We start from the raw sequence: 20,167 nt of genomic DNA, 5'->3' as shown, positions 1-20,167 counted from the left end.
TTGGGTGAATGCTGGAAGATCAGACATAAATGCAGGCAGAACACCCATACGTAAAAAATAAAAATTAAAATGTTTTTAAAAACACAAAATCTTTTTAATTAAACACTTGCTAAAGATGGAAAAATGGGTTTGATTTAGGGAGACTACTTGCAGTGGGGCCTTGATATAGGGACGAGAGTATTGGGCTCAACTACAAATACAAAAAAAAAAGTGAAATTTTTATAGCCAAGGAACAAAAGAATAACGTTACTAAGAGGAAAGAATGATCTTTGTCTGAACTCACTTAACAGGATCCTAGCTCAAGGCAGGCCAGAGCTATTAGTTAACTGAGGGGAGTAGGGGTTCTGACCAACCTAACTTAGTTGCATTTTTTGTAATTCTATAAGGATGGAGATGAAAGGCCAGGTTTGAGCTAAGTAGAATTCTTAAAAGAGCCTAACAGAAGTTATACAAAGAGAGACCTTGTGTCAGTACTCACTAAGTGTATCACTAATATAAATGAAGGGAAATATATATTGAAAATTAACTCAATCAGATAACAGTATTCATAAAATAGCTGTGTGGTGATATTATGTTCCCCAAAATATTGTGCACCCTAATAAACTTATCTGGGGTCAGAGAACGGAAAAGCCACTAGATATAGAGGCCAGAAAATGGTGGCACACACGCCTTGAATCCTAGCATTCCAGAGGCAGAGATCCATCTGGATCTCTGTGAGTTCAAGGCCACACTGGAAACAGCCAGGCGGTAACAAGAGCCTTTAATCCCAGGAAGTGATGGCAGAAAGCAAAAAGGTATTTAAGGCATGAGAACAAGGAACTAGGCTGGTTAAGCTTTTACACTTTTAGCAGCAGTTCAGCTGAGATCTATTTGGATGAGGACTCAGAGGCTTCCAGTCTGAGGAAACAGGATCAACTGAGGAACTGGCGAGGCAAGGAAGCTGTAGCTTGTTCTGCTTCTCTGATCTTCCAGCATTCACCCCAATACTCAGCTTGAGGTTCGTTCTTAATAATAAGACCTTTTAAGATTCATGCTACATAGCTGGCCAGTTTTAGTAAAAGACTGGTCAAATACTTTGCAGTAATTTATCAGTTGACCAAATAGAACGTCAAATATATAAAACCACATTAACTAGTAGAACACTGAAACTGCAGCAGCAAGACTTTTCTAGAGCATATACATGCTCAGCTCAGTGATCACACTCTGAGAAATCCAGATGTGTGCTCCAGGACAGCCAAGACTGATATGCCAGTGATGCCTCCTCACCAGGAGATGTGATGAGAGAGATGAATCTTACATTACAGAAGCCAAAATATGAGGAGCAGTTGCCTCTCTCTGCCCCACCCAGGATTAGCAGTGAAGGCTTTAAGAAAGAGTCAGCTTTTGAAATGGCTCGTAGGGTTTTAGTGGAGAAGTCAGAGGAGGAGACAGGCAAGAAGTGATGTGTACAGAAATCACCAACTGCATTCAGAGAGTAGAAGAGAGATGATTTGAAATATTGAAAAGTAAGATTAGAAAACTGCTTTAGAAAAGATTAGCATGGTCTTGACTTCTCCTCTAAGTAATTAGCTCTTTGATAATCTATTAAGAAGCTATCAAATGGTTTCAGACTGAGAGGAAGATGAATGGAGCTTTTGTTATCCCAGTTACTGTGGCTACTACTCCTATCAGATAGTTTGATAGAGAATACCTGGAAGTGGTACAGTAATATGAGCAGGATTCACAGTAACTTAGGGAAAGGTGAGTTATTTGAATAACATGTTTGAAATGGATAAAAAAAGGTAGATATGAGAAGGTAGGATATGTATTAATGTAATGGTAACTTGTGCTGTGTTTCCACCACAGAAATAGAAAGGGCAAAGGAAATAGCTAAAATGGAGTGGGAAGAACCACGATTTAGAAGAGTCATTCACAGAATTGATTAGAGGTGTAGAACTGGAGTGCAGGGGTGAAAAGCATCATGGGACAGTTGCAAAGAACAAGCAAATCACAAGTGTCTTCTGTGGCTCACTGTGACTCCTCTGATAATAAAGCTGGATAGGAGATTGGGATGCTTTTAGAGAAAGAACAAGAGGATTAAAGTATTTTTCTCTTGAGTTTTTCACTTGACAGATGAATGCATTATGATGGCCTAATTGATAGTTGTTTTTTGTTTTTGGTTTTTGGTTTTTTGGTTTTACAGGATGGAAACTTCTCTATCAGTAGTGTCTTTGAAAAACCTAAAAACCTGATGGTGGTTGGACAGTCAGCATTTGCAGACTTCGGTAAGACTGCTTTTGCCTCTCAGTTTGCCCCCATGTTCCCAGTTTCAAAACACAGCAACCAAGGCTAGAAATGATCAAATAACAGGTTATCTCACTTCTGCCTTCCCTGCTTTCTCTTATGTGCTTATGTAGTTAAAGTAGAAGTGAACAACTTACAGAACGATAAAGAAAAATCTAAGTTAAGAATTTATTACCCAGTAAGGTTTTTTTAACAAAATAATTGTGAGAATTTTTGCCAGAGAATTTCTTAGTTTGTGTAAAATTGATTCTATCTTCAGTTACATGAACAACTCCATTAGAAAAGTCATATAATTTTACAGGATCGTTAACTCTTACAAATTAAATGCAAAACAGACCTCTATTATACTTAAATTGATATACTAAAAACAATGTAATAAAGCTGAAGTTTTGAAAGTAAGAGCCTTGCCTTTAAACAAATACAGTGTAAGTGGGAAGACCAAAGATAAATATCCCAAAAATAAATACAAGAACAATGAAAACAATTACTACATATAAGAGGGGAAAGAGACTATAGTTCTTTTCTGAGTATGGAGTTGATACCACAGGAAAGTGAAAACCAGCACATGGCTGGTCAATGGGAACTTGGACTGGACTTGCAAGTACCTATCAGGTTCATCTAAAAGTCTGTGGTAGCATGTAAATGGTATGGTTAGTGACCAGTAAACATACCAGTTTGGCTTGAAAAGAGAGTTTCTGTAAAAATGTAGAAACATACAGATTGACTAAGCACTTTGGGTTATCAAAATGATTACAGTTAAGCAAAGACTAGTTTTATCCTGTATAATTTATGGCAAATAGAACAGTTTTGAAGAATTGGTTAAAGCATTTAGATATTGACTTCCAGAAATAAAGTTGAACAAAGCCTTTGATCTAGTGGAATGTGCTTAAGTAAATGCTTCTCAGGCCTTGGGGAGACTGTGGGAGTCTATGAGGTGCCTCAAGGTTTCTGTCCAAAGAGAGGCAGCTAGAAGCAGTTTTAGGACACTTAACTTCTATCTATGGAAAGCAGTCAGGGATGGAGTTACAGCCACATGAGTAAACGAAAAGGCAGGTACAGGAACCTACAAAGGAAGCACCAGGAAGTCAGCAAGTTGTTCGGACACTAGAATAGATGAAAAGTAAAAATGTTTTTCATTTGTCTTTAGGGTTGTTAGTTTTATGTACATGATTGTTTTGCTTTCATGTATGTGTGTGTAGTACATGTATGCCTGGTGCCTGTGGCAGTCAGAGGGTGGCGCCAGATTGCCCAACCTGGAGATCGAAAGCATTGTAAGCTTCCATGTGGGTGCTAGGAATGGAGTCCAAGTTCTTTGCAGGAGCAACAAGCATTGCTAACCACGGAGGCAACTCTCCAGCCCTCTTAAAAAGTAAAATAAATTTATTCTGGAAGACTTAAAGAATAATAATGGTACAATGCGTAAAGACATGTAAAAATTAAATAAAGGTAGATTGCATACTTAGGTGCTTTAGCCCTGTCACATTAATAAAATATATAGAAACAAAGCTGGAACATTTAGTAAGTCTAAGCAGAGAAATAAAACCAAAGAAAGTTGGAGAATCCTCCCAGAGCCCAAAGGTCAGGAGTTAAATGAACCCTCTAAGGAAGGCATAAAACAAAAACTGACAGAGGACAAATGATGGCAGGAGAGCTCAAGGTGGGCCAGAACCACTGGCAGAGGGAAAATGTGATGTCAGAGGACGGCAAGAGGAGGATTTAGAGTTTAGTGGTGTGTTACGTTTACCAAGGTTACCATTTGTAGAACTCGGTCGGCCCTTATTGAGCTGTAGAAATCATGTAGTAAATGGCAGCCGCCAGTGGGCACTGGGGAAAGTGCTGTGTCTTCGCCTCTGTTAGTGGGCAGTCATTGTGGAAAGTGTGTCTTCTAGAAGGCGCTTTGTTGTTCTAGTTTGTTGTGTGACTAGATCTCATTGTGTGGCCCTGGCTGGCATGAACTTGCTATATATGGCCTCAGAATTCCATAATCCTCTTGCCTCTGCCTTCCAAGTGTTCTGATTACAGGTATGTACTGCTGTGCTCAGCTCTGGAAGGCATGTTATATTTCATCTGTATCTGCCTTTTACATGCTAATGTTAGTTTTGTCTCTTCCTACATAGTCTCAGAATATCAAATTATAGAATTTCAAATAAGTCTCTCTTTATTAACTTATATAAAACAAATACTTGGTAGAAATAAGGTATATTTTTCCAACGAAAAAAATTACATAAGGCTAGATTTAGAGAAAAATGTATTAATTTCATATGTATGTAATACAGATCTAATGTGAAAAGTCAAGGAAAAGCTGTGTAGCTGGGCTGAGAGTTTAGCTCAGTTGGTAGAATGGCTTCCTGAGATGCATAAAGCCCTGGTTTAGTCACTAGCACCACAAAAAGCAGGCATGTTGGTGCACACCCACAATCCTTGCACTTGATAAGTAGAAGCAGGGGATACAAAAGTAAAGGTCATCCACAGCTATATCGCTAGTAAATTTGAGGCCACCCTGGTCCACATGAGACCTCTGGTGGTTTGAATAAGAATGACCCCCAGAGGCCCAGGGAATGGCACTATTCGAAAGGATTAGAAGGTTTAGTTATTGTGGCCTTGTTGGAGAAAGTATGTCACTAGGGGTGGGGCTTTGAAGTTTCACAAGCCCATGCCAAGGCCAGTATCTCTCTGCCTTACTGCCAGCGGATCAGGAGGTAGCTCTTGGCCACAGCCCCAGTGCCGTGCACGCCACCATGCTCCCTGCCATTACGATAATGGACTGACCCTCGGAAATTGTAAGCAAGTCCCCAATTATATGCTTTCTCTTTTAAGGATTGCTTTGGTTATGGTGTCTCTTCACAGCAATAGACACTGACTAAGACAAGACCCTATCTCAAAAAACAAACAAACACATGGCCACATAGCTGAAGGAAAAACAAAACCCTATGTAGGATATTGATATTTTCTAATATGGAGTCACTTCAAAACTCAATATATATTATATATCCATATCTAATATTTTCATGTATCAGATCATCATAGTATCTGATACCTAGCTCTTTAACAAGAACTAGACATGACTTTGAAGCACCCATGTTGTTGTCTTAGTCTCCAGGCATCTTATCTAAAGGGTCTAGTAAAACAGAAACTTTATTATCCATGAGGTTATTAACACAGTGGAAAATACCCACCAATGTAAACATAGCACTGTTTATTGTTAGCACCAAATCTGATACCATTGTACCTACCATACTAGATAACTAAGAAGTATTAGGAAACTGTCACCATAAGGTTCTCTTAGGAAATCTATATAATGCCTGGTAAAAATTTTCTTTTCATTTCTGGTTAACCATGGTAGACCAGAAAGGATTATATCAAAACAACACTTAGAGCACTCACATCCCTCGGTTTACAGACAGGTCATTTAGTACCAGTCTTATAAATTAAATTTTCTTGTTGTTGCTTGATGGGGAATAAGAAGTCAGATAAACCATGTATAGAGATTTAAATTTTATATTTAATATATATGTTAATTAGCACCTGAATGTTCTTATTCTCTCTTACAAAAGAATTTTAAAAATCAAATACAATCAGTAGACAAGCAATAACTGTATCTTAAATGCAGTTGTAAAGGGGATGTTCTGGGTACAGTTATGTGACTCATTTAAGGATACCTTTAATTACAAATTTTCAAGTTAATACTGTTTTTATTTGTCTAATTCTTATAGTTGAAATTTGGTGGTTCTTGTTAAATAGCTTCGTTATTTTCTGATATTGTTAAACAAAATGAAAGTAATGAACTCCAGTGAGGATCATCAAAATCAGAAAAATCTTGGAGATCTTAGATATTAATTTTTAAATTTATTGATGTATCACTTTAATCACTAGTCATAACTTTTCAAGAAATGCAGTTACTTTAATAAGTATAATATGGACAAACTTATCAAGTGATGAGGCCAAAGAATCTGATTACCTTTTATTTTCTTTGGATGAATTGTATGGGCATTGGTTCAATCAAATAATTCAATATGTTCTTTAAAATCATGTTCCGATTTTTTTCCATTTAGCTTCTTTCTCATTTTGTAATGAAAAGTTTAAACTACGTACAAGATGTTAATTAATGTATTCAAAAAATTGTCTTTGAGTGCCTGTCATGTGGATTAAATCTGTTTCATATATTTGACATTTGGCCATGAATGAAACATATGCTCATGAAATTTAAGTTCTATTGAAGAAGAGATCTAAACAAAGTAAAAATATTTGAAAGGTAGGGAAAGAGCTGTGAGGAGCTAAAACAGGGTACTGAAATGAGAAGTTGATAAAGGGTACTTGAAGTAACTGCTTAGAGATTGTATTTGAGCAAGACTTGGCTAAATGAGTTTGCTGTTCAAAGAGCAAAAAGAAGACCGTCTCTTGGCAAGAACTTATATGGGTTTATGGACTATGGTAAGGAGTTTGAAAATTTCCAGATTAGTTAAAAGAACCGGTGGTAAAGGCAGAGCCCCAGGAGTCCCATTGAAGAGAGAGAAGGATTCTATGAGCAAGGGCATCAAAATCATGATGGGGTAACCTACAGAAACAACCAAACCAAACTAGTAGGAACTCATGAAATTTAAATCAACAGCTGTGGAGCCTGCATGGGACTGGACTAGGCCCTCTGCATATCGAGACAATTGTGTAGCTTGATCTGCTTAAGGGACCTCATGGCAGTAGGATCAGAATCCATTCCTGGTGCATGAGCAGGCTTTTTGGAGTCCACTATCTATGATGGGACACTTTGAGGCAGGAGGAGGGGCTTGGACCTGCCTCTACTAAAAATGTACCTCGCCATGGGATGTCTTACCTTCTTGTAGGAGGGAATAGGGGGTGGGTTGGGAGGGGAAGACTGGAGGGTTGGGAGGAGGGAAGAGGAGGATCTTTGATTGATATATAAAATGAATAAAAAATAATTTCTTAAAGAAAAAGAACCTGTGGTAAACCATTCAAGGACTATGGATGAAGTGGAACCAGCACAATTCTAGGAAGTAGAAAGAAATGCTCACATTTGGTATATTGGAGACAAAGTTGGTAACACATACTGAAGGACTAGATGTGAAATCAAATTAAAATAAAAAAATGACTTCTGTTATTTAGCTGGAACAGCTGTCTACATAGCAGTACCATTCAAGTAGATGTATGCTTTTGACAATTTTTTTTTTTTTTTTTTTTTTTTTTTTTTTTTTTTTTGGTTTTTTCGAGACAGGGTTTCTCTGTGTAGCTTTGCGCCTTTCCTGGAGCTCACTTGGTAGTCCAGGCTGGCCTCGAACTCACAGAGATCCGCCTGCCTCTGCCTCCCAAGTGCTGGGATTAAAGGTGTGCACCACCACGCCCGGCTTGCTTTTGACAAATTTTATACATAGTTTTTTAGACATTAAAATTGTCTGCTAAATACTCAAATGTAGTACAAACAAGATATAAGCTCTGGAGACCCACTAGGTTTAACCACTAGCAAAGCCTTGTTTCATCGCCTTCTATAAGGTGGACAGTAGGTAGCAGGTCATTGAAGGAGCCTGTGTCCATAGCATCTTGCCTCACCAAAACTGTTATTGTAACTTTCTCCAGCTACCTGGCCTCATGATGTTTTTCAAGTAGTCCCTTCTTGACCCATTTGCCCTTTCTCATCCTTCTTTATAAAATTCTCTTCCTCTAGATCTCCTCTTTGTTTACTATGTTACTACCTTCTGATTTCACTAAAATGTCACCATTTCCTGGAGGCCTTCCTTGACCACTGTGTTCAAAATTGAAAGACATATGCCCAACACTGTGGACCCTATTTTCCTTATCTAGTCTCTCTATCTAACGTGCCTTACATCCCACCTGTTGAACCCACAAAACTGTGCTCTATTGGTGTGGTTTACTTTTTACTGTTTCTGTCAAGTCTGGATCAATGCTGCTTATAAATAATATTTTAGAGATTATAATTACATCATATTCCCCTTATCTTCCTTCTCTCTAAGACCTCCTATATACTGCCCCTTCCTCTCTTTCAAATCATGCCTCATTTTTAATTAATTGATGATGTATGTGTGCATATATTCATAAATACATAAATATTACCTGCTTAGCCTGTATAATGCTACTTATATGTATACTTTCAGGGCTGATCATTTAGGATTGTATAAACAAATGGTGTGCTCTTCCCTGAGAAAGACTATTTCTCCCACTCCACATTACTTTGGGCAGGGTTGAACCCTCCTAGGCTTTCCCATCCACATTAGTATATCTGTTATTGTTCTTGTTCAGTTCATGATTATGTTGGTTAGACTTTGTATTAGTCAGGGTTCTCTACAGTAATAACTTATAAAATGAATATCTATATTATATATATAACATATATATGCATTTTATGTATAGAAAGAGGTGGGTATTTATGACTTATGAGCTGCAGTTCAGCTAATCCAACAATGTCTGGCTATGGACAGAAAGTTCAAGAATCCAGTAGTTGCTCAATCTCATGAGTCTGGATATCTCAGCTGGTCTTCAGTATATACTGGAATCCCAAAGAAATAGGCTCTTATGCCAGTGAAGGAATGGCAGGCAAAGCTTTCTTCTTCCATGTCCTTATACAAGCTTTCCAGCAGAAGGTGTGATATGGTGATATTTTATTTGTATTAAAATGTTATTTGTATGTTAATAAATAAAGTTGCCTGGGGGTCAGAGCTAAGAGCTAAAACCTTACCCTTCCTCCTGTGGTGGTCCTGCCTCTCTGAACCAGAGCTACCTCCTGTGTCTGTTTTTTCATAGTGTTTCTGTTCTGCCTTCTCATTGGTTGTAAACCCAACCACATGACTGCCTCGTCACGGCCTGTCTGTATAGACCTCCAGGTTTTCTATGATTAGTATTGAGATTAAAGGCATGTGTATTCAATACTGGCTGTATCCCCAAACACACAGAGACTTACCTAGCTCTGCCTACCAAGTGATGGGATTACAAGCATACGCCACCACTGCCCTGCTTGGTTATGGCTAATAGCTCTGACTAATAGGATGTGGAGAAGAACGGGATGCTGAGATGAAGCCACAGTGTGACCCAGATTAGAGGTGAATTTTTCCAGTTTAAATGATCTAGATTAAAGGAATGTCTTCCACCTCAAGATCTGTATTAGAAGTAGCTCTTCCTACTTCAGATTAAACAAAAATCTCTCATAGATGTGCCCTCCATTTGGATTTTACTTAATTCCAGATGTAGTCAAGTTTATTATGAAGAATTGACATCACAAACATTATGGGAATAGATTCTCTGATATTCCTTGGAGGCACAATTCCACCACAAACTCACTGTTCTTCTGGCTCTTACAAATTTTTTGCCCTACCCCTCCCTTTCTGGAAAGATCCCTTAGCATTTTGGCATCAGGGATCCTTAGGATGATATTTGAAGAGTTTTAGGTACTAAATTTGAGCTTGACTCTTAAAAATAAATTAGTTAATCAATGGAACTTTTTCATTTGCTTAAAGTAATTCATCAAAACTATTTAGAACACACCCTTCTCCAGGGTCTAGCCAGGTAAATGGATAGAACTAGAAATCATACTGGTTGAGGTGATCCAGAAATACAAACATAACATGTTATCTTCCCTCTCATGTGAGCCTCTTAGCTCTTAAGTCTTCACATATGAATTCATAACCTAGAGTAACTGTAGAGACCAGGAAAGTAAACAGGGAGCATTGTGAGGGGTGGGGGAGCGATAGAGAGGTGAGTAGCACGTAACAAGTGTTCTGAAGAAGAAATTAGGAAAAACCAGTCTTCATATTTTCATTTTTCTAATTCTTGAGTTCTGACCACTGAAAAACATGTTACCTTCAGCATTTACTAACATTTTAATAGAAAATAATGTTTATACAGCTTCTTAATATCCTTTTATATCTTTTTGTTTTCAATTGACAATTTTGTTTTCAGACATTTCTCCCTCTATCACTCCAAAGAAAGGTAATAATACTATTATTATAATTTTTTAGTAAACATTACATTTATATACATTGACATGTGGCAAATGAAGTGCTCAGAGAAGTTTTTCTTAAAGAAGTATTAAGAAGTATTCTTAGAGAAGTCTTGAAACAAATACTAAATGTAATTCATCAGTATTCCCATTCCATGTCACTGCAGATTGCAGCCTCACTCCCATAGCAAGCATGATTAGTCCCAGAATTTCTTTCTACTTTGTAGCACAAAGTTTCACAAGACATCTATTATGATGAGTCTTAGATGCCAGCTATGGGTCTGATAAATACTTTGAATGTTTTTATTGGAAATGGTAATTGTGATGGCTGGTGTTAATTGTCAACTTGAAAAAGTCTAGAATCATCTGGGAACTGAGTCTCTGAGCATGCTTGGGAATGGTTGTCTTGATTTTGTTAATTAATGTGGGACAACCTGTATTAATTATAGGCAGGGAATCCTGAACTGATAAAAGTGGAGGAAGCCAGCTGAGTGCTGGCATGCATGCCTTCATTGCTCTGTTCCATATATGATGCGATGTGACTGGCTTCCTCAAGCTCCTGCTGGTGTGACATCCATACTCTGATGGACTAGAACCTGGAACTGTGAGCTGAAATGAACCCTTTATCTCTTCAGTTGCTTTTATCTAGGTGTTTAATCGTAGCAACAAGAAAAGACACTAAGAGAAATTTATGTAAGAATTATAAAATTACTACTTTAGATTCTTGAATTTTTTATACATACTCAGCATTTAAAGCTGAGTTAGATATTTTTAGGGAAAAAACTGGAACCCCAGTGTCCCTGAAACCTATGTGTAGGTTTTTATATGATAAATTCTTGACTTATGAATGAGTTTTTTATAAAGCCATACCTCAGACTTAATTACACAGTCTCAGACTACTGCACATTTAACTGGTTTTAGTGATGCCTATTAGTGTGAATGCAAAATTATCCCTTTGAATATAAAATTTCTACAGAATAACGATGTCTTTTACACTCTTGCACATATTTCATAATTTAATGGATATCTTCAATATTTTGTAGTATAACACCACTTAATTGAACATGTATCACTATAATTCCACTCTGATTAGTATAACAACCCATTTCAGTGCCCTGTGAACTTCACAATCTCTTCATTCTTTGATTTCTACAGCACTGTAATAGTGACTACTGAAGACACCTTGTCTATTCTTAGACCTAATAGATTCATACATCGAAGAAGATGGTGAAATGCATTTCTCTCTGGCAAATTATACCTGAGAGGAATTCCCTGCTCTCAGTCAGAGGAATATAGAAGTCTGAATGCTATGAAGGAACTAAATGTCCTGTGCTATTTTCAAACAAGTTTGGCTGTTTGTGATTACCCTTTTTCTTCGTTTTACAACTCTGCAGTTTTCATTCTGTATAAATGCCTCATCCAATAATTAGGAAGATCAGAGCTGTGTTGTTTCTTGGATGTAGGTGGGTACTTAAGTCCTCTGCTTAACTTTCACCCACTGAAGAGAGGATTGGATAGGTAGGTGAGTTGGATTAATGGTGACAGGGTAGGTGGATGGGTGAAAATGTCCTTTGCCACTTTCCTTTTGCCCAGAGCATTCTATTCCATTAGCAGCTTCCACAAAGACATTCCATATTCCTATTCCCTTCCACAATAGCATGCATAGAGATGAATGGACATTATATGTATTTAATCTGCTATGGCCTGTCATCACATTGCCCCATAGTACTAATAGTCACGACTTAATTAAAAGGAAGTTTTCAAGCTTTTTTTATCAGTAACATGGAAAGGATCTAGAATTTAGGATATGCAAATATTTATTTACTTCTCTTTCATATTAATAATACTTTTATATCAAGAACTATTTTATAAGAAAATTTTTATAAGCCAGGCATAGTGATCAATGCTATAAACCAACCTACATGGGAGATTGAGTCAGGAAGAACACTTGAGCCAAGTTCAAAACCAACCTAGACAAAACAGAGCAAACCCATCTCTAGGGATGTGAAGGAGTGTTGTATATGTAATTCAAGGGATTTTTCCAGACTTCTCTGGGGTGAGAAATATTATTTATTCCACTGAACAATTGAGATTCAGAGGTGAAGAAGCACACTCAAGGGCTAGGATGAAAGTGGCAGAGATGGGAAAGGATGCTTAGTTCTGTATCAGCTGTGTTTTCATGTATCATGTACTCTCCTTCTTCTTTACTGGCTCCTAAGATGTGTGCCTGATCATCCTCAGTGATGGCAGCCAACAGTGAGCTTCAGCTATATAATAAGATCTGAAGGGTTTAAAATCATGGGGTTTTTTATAATGTTTCTTTCTGCTTCTTACACCTTTAATGGCCTTAATCTTAGAAAAGATTTATACTATATGACCAAATTCTCTGAAGTTACTCATTTCAGAAACATGATACACATAGAGTTCTCGATGTATTTATTAGTTTATTGATTCTGGGGGTGGGGAAACCCCAAGCAGAAGTGATTCTGTTACAGAATTCACTGAGTGTTGATTTGTCTTGGGATGAGATTGCCATTTTGAAAGATTTTATTATCAAATATTATTTTCTCATCAGTGTAAATTCATCCCATTATTAAGTTTCTACTACATATTGTAGGCTCCTAGAAAGAAATTCCTTAATTTCCCTTTGAATTCAGGCAGACTTTTAGCTATAGCTCACTTCTAAATTATTGTTCATTGTTTGGGACCAGGAACTAACTATATCTGAATACACTCTTTCCTAAACATTAAATAATAAATACACAAAATTTCTCTTTGTCTTCTCCTAGTTTTATCTTATCAAGAAATTTTTTCTTCACAGTAACCCTGTTTTTCTCCTTTGATTTAAGAGTCTTCATGTGAAGTATCTACTGTTAGCTCTGCCTTATGTCAATCAAATGTTCTGTGCCACCGTACCCAGCTTTTGCATTAGTACTAGGGATTGAACTCTAGTCCTCATGCGTTTACAGCAAGTCCTGACCAACAAAACCATCTTCTCAACCCATGTTTTGTTCTGTTTTGTGACCATCTTCTGCCCCTAGGGTTTCTGATGACAATCAGTAGTTTATTAAGTGTTCCTTGCTCATGTCAAGCTGTTTCTCTCTGTCACCAGACAGATATTGATTCACTTAATAGTGACTCACAGGACCTTTCAAGTCTGCTTACCTGACTCCATCACACTTAATGTCAGTTGTGCTGTCTTCAGGTTTACCAGTTGTTTGTCGTGACTACTACTCTCTGCCATTGACCCTCATACACTCTCTGTTGAACTTCTTGTTTCATGTGTTGTACTGTATCAGCTCCAGAATATTTGTTTTACAATCTTTGTTTTGATACCATCTTGTTCATATGTTGTTTTCTTAATAGCAGCCAGTTCATGGTCATATTTCCTTTGCTTTTGAACTTGTTACAGATCATGTTTTTACACTTTTAATCTGGTAAATGTAGTGGTAAGGCTTCCACCAAGGTGTCCTCTGTGATTTCATTTTGCTTCACTGAAGAGACTGTTTCTCTTGTTCTCTGTGTGCCCTGTGCTTTTGTTTCTGCTATTCTTGTTTACAAAGTGAACATTTCAGTATTACCTCTAGAAATGGCGGTAACTGATTCTCGTCTTCTCCAGGGTTTGTTGCCTTTTTGATTATTTGTAATAGTCTGTTTATTTAGTACTTTTCTTAGGTGTTTTTACAGTGTTCTTGTCATGTAAAGTCACTGATCTTCGTTTCTTCATTTTATAGAGTGTGTGTGTGTGTGTGTGTGTGTGTGTGTGTGTGTGTAAAATGTTTTGGTAGAGATTTTCTTGAATATCAAGGATTAAAATCAACAGAAATGTAAATAAAAACCAACTACCAAAACCAAACTTTCTGCCTTTCAGGCTGCCACTGTGCTAAGGCATTTTGAACATTTGTGTTGAGTTGGGAAACAGCCATATATGAAACCTGAGTGTGAGAAAGCTAGCTAAGTATGGGCCAGCAAGCAGAGTCCTGTAGGTGGAGTTTTCCTGTCCCAGCAGCCACTTCCAAATTACCACACAGAGGCTTATATTAATTTGAAATGCTCAGCAATAGATCAGGCTTGTTACTAGCTAACTCTTTCATTTGAATTAACCCATATTTCTTATCTATGCTTTGCCAAGTGACTTGTGGCTTGTTACCTCATTTTCTGCATGTCCTGCTTCCTCCATTTCTGGCTGCCATCTCTTCTGACTCCGCCCTTCCTCATCCCATTGTTCTCAGTTTGACTTTCCTGCCTAACTTTATCCTGTTCAGCTGTTGGCCAGTCAACTTGTTTATTAAAGCCATCATAGAGACATATATTCACACAGTGCACAGAAGGACTATTCCACAGCAGAATCCTCCATGGCTTCTCCTTTAGTTCTAGCTTGAACTCCTGCCCTGACTTCCTTCATTCATGCACTGTTACCTGTAAGCTGAAATAAGTCCTTTTCTTTCCAAGTTGTTTTGGGTCAGTGTTTTCTCAGGAAGAAACTCAAACTAGACCAACTATCAAGTTTGTTTGTTTGTTTGTCTTTTTGTATGCTAATCTTCCTGATACTTTGCTGAACTGTTTAGCAACTCTAAGATTTTTTTCTCCTAAAGCCTTTGGGGTCTCTTGCTTGTAGAATCATCCCATCTGCAAATAGGGCTGCCTTATCTCCTTCCCTTGTGATGCCCTTTGACTTCACACGTCTTCTTGTATTAAGTATTATGTTTGATAAAGATGGAGGAAGTAGAAAGTCTTACTTTGTTTCTGACTTTGTTGGATATGATTTAAATTTTTCCAACTTTAATATAATATTATATATAGGTTTGTTGGATATAGCCTTTATATAACTGAGGTATGTTTCTTTCATTCAGAGTTTCTCCAGGACTTTTATCAAGAAGAGGTATTAGATTTTGTCAAAAGTCTTTTCTGAGTGTATCAAGATGACCATGGTATTTCTGTCCTTGAGTCCAATTTATAGCATTTATTGATTTATATGTTGAATTATTCCTGCATCTCTATAATAGAGCCAACTTTATTAGAATAATGAATACTGATTTTCTGGGTGTGTTCTTGAATTTGATTTACACATATTTTGTTGAGAATATTTGCATGTGTATTCATTGGAGAAACTGCTTTGTAATTTTCTCTTTCTGTTGCATCTGTGTCTGGTTTTGGTAAAGGGGTAATATTAGCTTCATAAAGAGCTTGGACACACTCCTCCCTTTCCTGTTTTATGAAATAGTTTAAGAAACATTAGTATTCTTTTAAGGTCTAGCAAAATTCACCAGTGACTCCATCTGGGCCTAGACTTTTTTAGGTGAGAGAGTTTTAATTACTGCTTTAGTTTCATTGAATTATCTCATCTTGGTTTAATTTTGGTAGGCTATGTGCATCAATTCATCATTTTTTTTTTTTTTAGATTTTTCCAATTTAGTTGACTATGTCTTTTTAAAATAAGACCTAATGATTTTCTGTATTTCATTGGTATATGCTTCAATGGTCCCCTTTTTATTCATTAATTTTATTAATTTATCTTTTCTTTCATTTGGTTACTTGGCTAAGGGTTTTTCAAAGAACCAACCATTTTGTTGATTTTCTGTGTGGTTTTGTTGTTGTTGTTTGTTTTTCATTTATTGAATGTTTGTCCTGGTCTTAATGATTTCTTTCTGTGAATTGTGAACTTCCTGTGATTTGGGGTTTGGCTTTTTTTTTCCCCTGAGGCCTTTACATGTACCATTAACTATTGTTAAGACTGATTTTATTTCTAACATCTCTAAAATAGCAGGGTACAAAATATTGAATATAAGAATACTGAAATAATTGGTTGTATTCTATCCAGTTACGATGGGATAAGACTATAAATTAGCAGCAAGAGAAACCTGAGAGTGTACACAGACTCCTGAAGATAACAACCTGAGACTGTACACAGACTCCTGAAGATAACAATAGACAACTGAAAAAGTGTATTGCTCTTACAGAGGACCCAAGTTCCGTTCTCGGGACCTACCTGAGACGGTTACAAATGCCTGTAGCTCCAGGGTGATGTGACATCCTCTTTCTGGCCTCCATGGGTTCCTGCATTTACATGCACATATACACAGACACATACACATAATTTTTAAATTTTTAAACATTTTTTTAAAAGTAGACATGGTTTATCAAATTTTCAAGGTAGCCAAACTGTATAGAATATACTACAAAGCACATACTCTATTTATATAAAGATATGCAGGAAACTAACACATTGACTGACCCTGTAGAAGACAACAGAGAAGAGCAGGAGGAGGTGCCTTCTAATACTTACTACCCCTTGAATGGCTTTAAAATACTGGAATAATCTTTAAAAAAAAAAAAAAAAAAACATACTTTTTATTAAGGTCCAGCTCCATTGGCTAGAACTTCATCCCATGCAGCCTAACTTCTTTTCTTTTTCAAATAAAATCTTGAGGTGCTTTAAGCTTGTTTTAGTCATATACTTCTCTTCATATATCTCTATACAATGAAGGCTGTATCTGTATTGATAATCTGTTGATTTCCAGCCAACCATACTACATTGAGCCCAAGTGAAATGACAGAGTAACTCATAGCAAGGAAATTAGTGGTTAAAGGAGCTCAAAAGATGCCCAAATTTAGAGGTTAAATTACTACAGTTGCAGAAGGCTTTAAATTTAAATTTAAAGGCCCTCAAGCTTTCTAAAACCCCAGACAGTGGGGTCTGCATGTATGAGGGAGCATCAAAAGAGGTGATTTCAGGGCCTTTGGTGTATCTGTCTCAGAAGGTATATAGTAGCACTCTTGCCAAAAATCCAGTCAGATGTAAAGAAGCCGTGCCAGGCAGCCTGATGTTATTATCTCTGAAGTTCACACTCAAGAACTATGTGATCAAATCCTTTTTTTTTCAAATTGTCTCTAAATGTTTTAATTAGTTAACAGTTGTGTTTTGGACCACATTCATAGCTATCCAGTACATGGAAGTTGGACATAGCAGTGAGTGTATTCCCTTCATTTGTGTCTTTATTGATGAAAATATATGGACGCTTTGAGAAGCCAAAGAACAGAAAACTCTGTAACTCATGAGTTGAAGTTCATGCTGGCTAAAAGGCATTTAAAGCTACATATACATCCTCCATATTTAAAATGGCTGTATAATAAAGTTACTGTGTGCATACATGTGTGTCTTCTGTCTCAATATAGATAATTATATAGCAGAATCAAAAACTACCTCTTAAAAAGTTGATTATGTTCGGGGGTAAAAGCACTTACCTAATATGTGTAAGCCCCTGAGTTCAGTCCCCAAACCAAAATAATAATTAATAGTAATAATTCTGAATAAGTTTTAAAATGATTTTAAATCAGGATTAACTTCAATAATTATATATAATAATGTCTAACCACAAAGAATTTTGCAATTTAAAACAAGTAAGATACAGTCTAGATAGTAAGTGACAAGGACCAGAGTGTTGTTTTTTAATGGTTCCCCTTTATTATAAAGCCATCTGTCAAGTTGTTGGTTTTGTCTGGATTGGGAGAATCATTTAACAAATAGGAGCTTTAACTATCACACATGAAGACATTATTCTGGACTGTTAATGGACTCCTGAAGTTCCTTTTGACAGATGGAGATGGACACATGGATCACCTGCTACCAGGCTGTGAAGATAAAGACTGTCAGAAGAGTGCCATATACTTAATGAGATCCGGAACAGGGCAGGTATGTCAGCTTTGGGGATGCTATAAACGATGTTTATACTCTTGAAAAATCTTGAACGTTAGAAAATACGTCTAAAGAAGCAGAACAGAATACAATCCAAAATTACATTATAGAATTCTTCGCTTTACCTAAGTAAAATACATTTAAATCTTTTCGTTCTTTCATTGGGGTAGAAAATGCTGATGTGTTGACTTTTGGTGAGGAAACACCGTTCTAGATCCTGTAGTTAAATTAAATGTAGCATTTTAGATGACAGCAATATAGAAAGCACATTATAATAAAAACTTACAAGGAAGATAATTCCATTTTTGTTTCCATGTGCAAATCCATTCTATTTCTCATGCTGACTTTTTGCCCATTGCCTCATAGTTTAGAATCATGAGAGTCACAGTGGAGGATTGATATGGAAATAATAGGTCCTGACACTTTTAGAGTTAGGCAGCTTTATTTTCTTGGGGGACTAATAAATCATAGGATATCATGCTGACTTTTATAGCCCTTTTGAGTAGGAAACATCACATTTTATATTCAGCAACTTAATAAAACACATCTTTATATATTCAGCATTTTAAAAAATCATTGAAGTATTTTATTATCTTTGACTGTATTTGGATAGTTGTGAATCATTTAAAGCACTAGCTCAAGAAACTTCCCATCACTGGTTTATAGGTATAAAAATATCCATCATTGGTTCATAGGTATAAAAATATACAATAAGAACCCTTGAAAATTAGATAGTTAGTTGGGAACGGTGGCGCATACTTTTAATCCCAGCAATTAGGTAGCAGAGACAGGCAGATCTCTGAGTTTGAGGCCAGCCTGGTCTACAGAGTGAGTTCCAGAACAGCCAGAGCTATACAAAGAAAACTTATCTTGAAAAATGGGGGAGAAAAAGAGGAAGAAAGAAAATTATAGTTACCTATATAAGACAAACGTCACAGTTCTTTGATGGGTGTTATAGATGCCCAATTGAGTAAAAAGTGTTTTAATACAGTTATCTTAACAGAAACACTTTATCTACCATGTATTTACCCTTCATTCATAAACCATATACCTCTTCAGAAATTGGGGGGGGGGCAGGGGTTGGTTCTGATTTATTATTGGATTTTGTTGTTGTTGCTTATTTAATTGTTGGTTTTGGTTTGGGTTTTGTTTTGTTTTTGTTTTGTTTTCTGTTTTGTGTTTTGAGACAGGGTCTCCCTGTGTTGCTCTGGCTGTCCTGAAACTCACTATGTAGAACAGGCTGACTGTGAACCCATGGAGATCCAGTTGCCTCTGCCTCCTGAGCACTAGGATTAAAGGCATACAACCCCACACTGGTCCCTGCTTCAGAAATTTGTAACAATTTAAAAGAAATTTCTAGATTTTTTGCAAAATGTAACAGTTTTGTTTTTTTTCAAAATCAGGTGAAATTACTTAAATGTTTATCTTTTAAAGTTCACAAAATATAAAGTAATGCTTTTTCCTTAAATGAATGTATCCAATGTCTTTATCATTAAGGGTCTTCCCTCTTCCCATGGCAAATTACACTTTAAGAAAATTTATAAAATGTTGGTGATAGTTTTTGTTTGTTTGTTATTTGTTTTTGTTTTTGCTAGACCATCCTTTTTTAAAGAAGCCATTTTTTAATATAGTTTAGTTTGCAACAATAAAAATTGATCAGCTGCTTGTGAGGGGAAAAATTCATGTGTAGGAATGTTTGACCACCTGCCATGTGAAGTCAGTTGTACCTGCTTCCACTTACGACATGTCCAGGTTCAGTGACTCTAAAAAGGAACATGGGCACATCTGTAATGTTAGTGCCATGATTTCTACTCTTCAGATCTTAATGTTATATTAATTTATCAAAGGTTGAAAAGAGCTATACAGTCAGAAGAGGAGGGAGGAAGCTCACTTTAAAGGCAACCTGTTCTTTTCATTGTGGTCCTATTGAAATAAGAAGCATTATGAAACCTTTGCTTCTAGCTCTTTGGTTGTCATAGCTCATCCTCCTTGTCTGTGCAGTGCCTGTCAGGTGAGGACGGAGCTTTTCATTCCCAAGGTTGAATGCCTGTTATGAGGGACCTGTGGCTGTGTGCTGTTCAAGCAAAAATGCTCATGATAAAGCCTATGGAAGACCAGTTCTCCCAGTGTCTTACATGTACATCAAAGTATCACAGTAAATTGTAATAGCCTATCCTTGTGTAAAGATGAAGAAGTAAAATGATGGCTGTCTTCAACACTTTAATAAA

General features: G+C 36.8%; 1 protein-coding gene across 1 annotated transcript in view; it reads left to right on the top strand.

The window, feature by feature from the left end:
• Nucleotides 1-20,167, top strand: part of Itfg1 (integrin alpha FG-GAP repeat containing 1) — a 144,125-nt gene that overhangs the window by 74,138 nt on the left and 49,820 nt on the right. The window contains exons 8-9 of the mRNA XM_028893960.2: nt 2,183-2,264; nt 17,842-17,936. Of these exons, the coding sequence (XP_028749793.1) occupies nt 2,183-2,264; nt 17,842-17,936 (177 nt within the window). The remainder of the gene's footprint in view (nt 1-2,182; nt 2,265-17,841; nt 17,937-20,167) is intronic.

This window comes from Peromyscus leucopus, chromosome 5, assembly GCF_004664715.2.
Source record: "Peromyscus leucopus breed LL Stock chromosome 5, UCI_PerLeu_2.1, whole genome shotgun sequence".
Classification (NCBI taxonomy): domain Eukaryota; kingdom Metazoa; phylum Chordata; class Mammalia; order Rodentia; family Cricetidae; genus Peromyscus; species Peromyscus leucopus.
The sequence above is the reverse complement of the archived record's forward strand: the minus strand, read 5'-3'. Positions and strand labels throughout refer to the sequence as shown.